The sequence below is a fragment of the Belonocnema kinseyi genome, chromosome 4 (genome assembly GCF_010883055.1).
Source record: "Belonocnema kinseyi isolate 2016_QV_RU_SX_M_011 chromosome 4, B_treatae_v1, whole genome shotgun sequence".
Classification (NCBI taxonomy): Eukaryota; Metazoa; Arthropoda; class Insecta; order Hymenoptera; family Cynipidae; genus Belonocnema; species Belonocnema kinseyi.
Window position 1 is genome coordinate 116,729,015 of NC_046660.1, and position 3,363 is coordinate 116,732,377.

Genomic DNA, 3,363 nt, shown 5'->3' on the forward strand with positions numbered 1-3,363 from the left:
AGAGCGAAAAAAATCACGATGTCATATGAAACTTGAAATGTTTGCTATTGGATATTGTTGACAGATGACAATACGCCAATTAGCACAAATGGTAAGTTCCGATAGTGCCTACAAGTGTGCCTACTGTCCGCTAGATTTGATACACGTCCTGTACTGATAAAATTTTGATAGGATTTTAATAAAAATATGATGATAAAAAATTATAGGATTTCTGGATGGATAAAGTTTAATAGAAAGGTCTGTCAAATATGCTGATAGATTTAATTTGTGAAATATCTTTGATTGAATTAGATAGGATTTTTATTAATTCTACGAAAACTGAGAAAGTTACATGGCCTTTACGTTTTTTGCCCCCCCCCCCTCCGTGTGAGCAGACTGGTAAACTTCATGGGGCGTGTGGGAGGGTTAAATATAAACCGATTTTTAAGAAATGTAAAATGCATCATTTTCTGGACCATTGGAACAAAATCCTTGGATGGGAGCAACATAATATTGACCTTGATATATTCAGTATATTCAGAAATGAATTGATCAGTTTTCGTTTTTTTTTTTTTGTTTTACAGTCGAGTTCCAGTACAGAATCGGATTCTCTGCCGTTCGCGAACGAGAATGCCGGTACGATAAAGCAGAGAGCAGCAAGGGCGCAGGAATACGTCGGGAACACAGCAAATATTGGCAACCACCTGGTGAATCATCATACAGGCGGTGGAGAACCCGCAGACGTTTTAAACGACATCGGGAATATGCTGACAAATCTCACGAATGAATTGGACGCGATGCTCGAAGAGGAGAAGCGTCAAGGCCTGAATTCATAATCACCACTGCCTTCGTTCGCACTTTTACAATTGAAAATGTTGCCATAAATGACGAGACTACCAGACTACAACAATCAAGATAATAAACATTCCCAAATCACAGCCACAATGTGATGAGGGTTCGAAGAAGCCTGGAGGAGTGGACTGTGCACAATTTCTGATATAGAGCTTGTTGACTGACTTTTCGAGGGATTAGATCCCGTTTTTGAAACATACCGAATTTTCGTTTCTATTTTATATAAGATCTTCAAGGAATCACCAGAATTTTGATACGAATTTTTACGCAACTTGCTGTTTTGTTAGTCCTCAGAGAGATATTTGCTACTGCACAATTATCTAGAATTCTTGGCAAGTATTTTCACGATTATTGCGGATTCGAAACTTACGCGCGTACTTAAACAAATCTTTGCATACATCAGTATGCGTTTTAATAAATTTGTAATGTAAATCGAATTAAGTTTTTAGTGTACCATTGTTATATGAACTCACAAAAATGTTAATTGTTGATTCGAAATAAATTTGATAATAATGCTTCATATCCTGAGCGTAACTTACCAAAAGAAAACGAAAAATGCCAGGAGAATTAGTAAAATTTTATTAAACGCATACTGAATATTTTTTGAGACTTTGTAAATCTGTTCTAAGTCTAGCGTTCCAGTTGGAACACATTCAGTAAAACTACAGGTAAGTTCACTCCGTAGACTTTGGCGGACAATACATTCCGAAATGTATATTTTCTCACATCCGTCCTCTTGCGTTGAAATACAACTTTCACTGATGTAGATTTGTTTAGGAAGTAGGTATTACGATCAGTGCATTATTGTTTGCATTATTGTTTTCACGTTTTTCCAAATGTTTGTAAGCCGTACGTAATTGGTTAAAACGATCGAGGCAATAAAAGTAGACGTATGTTACTGAATGCCAATTAAAGTTTTATACTTATTGCTTATATCGCCTACTTGGAAAGCCAACGTTAATCAACTCTACTGCGGTTGAAAGAAAGGAAGAAAGAAAGGAGGAAAAAAAAAGAAAGAAAGAACGAAGCAAAACGCCCAATCACAGCAGATCGTCCGGAATTCGTCGATATGCATTGAATCAAACAGTTGAGTGTGAAGAGTAATAGAGTATAATAAAGTATAGAAATGTAATCGACGACGATTTTCAGAAGTTCTGCCCGTCGTTAAGGCTTAAAAGGGTAAGATACTCTGACTCGCATAAAAAAGTAGGTACTTTTAGCACCACTCCTCCAGCTCAGAGAGTGCGCCCTTGGCAAAAGGCGCGAACGGCAGTAAATCACAAGTGAAACGTACACACACTCTACTTAAGATAAACTTAACGTAAGATTAATCGATTAAAAATTCAGCCCCATCAAAGTCGGGCTGCGGACTTGTCTTGTTAACTATTGTAGGTGTATAGTTATATATTATAGATACCATGCGCTAGCAGTGATTTTGAGTACCTCATATCACGACGTTACAGAATACGGACCAGCAGTTTAATTCCTACTTTAGTTAAACTTGCTAAAAGTCTTACTTATAAGGTAAAGATTCAAATACCTAAACTGAATTAAAATGATGTATGTATTACATATTGATGAAGCCCTTTTGAATTCGACCAAATTTGAGGGTCAAATTTTTTCGAATTCAAAGTACTTTATAATTGGAATGCTTTTGAATTTGAAAAGCTATCAATTTCAAGTGCACTTGGAAGGATTTGGGTCCCAACTTGGGAAGCAAACATTTTTATAGAAAACTTTCCAAGTTTACGATGTATAGCGTTTACCTTTTTACACCATGTATTAATATAGTTGCGATGAAATAATCTGTCTACTGATGACGGATCGGCGAGATATATTATGTACTTAGCGCAAACTGCGGAATAGGACAAGTTTTTCATGGATCCTGAATGTCTTCCGATACTTGAGAACTGAAGTTCGAACTGACTGTACTAGATGATTTTCCACGTTTCCTTTTTTTTCGCGAAGAAAGCGAGTTTTTGGCGCTTCTACGACCACTTCTCAAAGACTTGACTGTACGGAGCTACGGAAAATGACTCGAAGTCATTGTTTCTACATGGTACATACATATTATATATAAATATATTAGTTATAGTTTTTGTACAAAGGTACGCGCCCTACGGCCTCGCCTAGTGAGCCGTGCGCCCGCCTATATTGTATTGTACACCACCCTTCCATGTTGGTTTTAATATGCATTAAATATATTATTTGATTTAACAACTATAAAGAAAGAAGATTGATCTTTAAATAAAGACTTTGACACGGGCATCTGTGTTCTTTTGACCAATCACTTCATGTTTCATTAATCCTAAGGGTTTTCTAATTTCAAAATATTCCACAATTCACATTCTTGTCAACTAGGGCAAAGAAACCCATTTTCTAGGAATTCCATGATATTAACATTAATTAAAGACCTGAAGTTTATAAAAGTATCGGGTCAGTCCATAAAATCGTGCGTTTTTTTCAAAATCGATTAAGTCTTTCTTTAAAACAAGGCTTCCATATGTTGTTGAAGAGATGGCCATTATTAAT

The 3,363-nt window shown here is 36.2% G+C and overlaps 1 protein-coding gene across 7 annotated transcripts in view; it reads left to right on the forward strand.

Moving 5' to 3' along the window:
- The window catches only part of LOC117170723 (caskin-2), a 275,083-nt gene extending 271,984 nt beyond the window's left edge, over nucleotides 1-3,099 (forward strand). For all 7 annotated transcript variants that reach the window (XM_033357742.1, XM_033357739.1, XM_033357740.1 and 4 more), the window contains exon 7: nucleotides 564-3,099. In XM_033357742.1, the coding sequence (XP_033213633.1) occupies nucleotides 564-815 (252 nt within the window). In that variant the 3' untranslated portion in view covers nucleotides 816-3,099. The remainder of the gene's footprint in view (nucleotides 1-563) is intronic.
- Nucleotides 3,100-3,363: the final 264 nt, after the last annotated feature.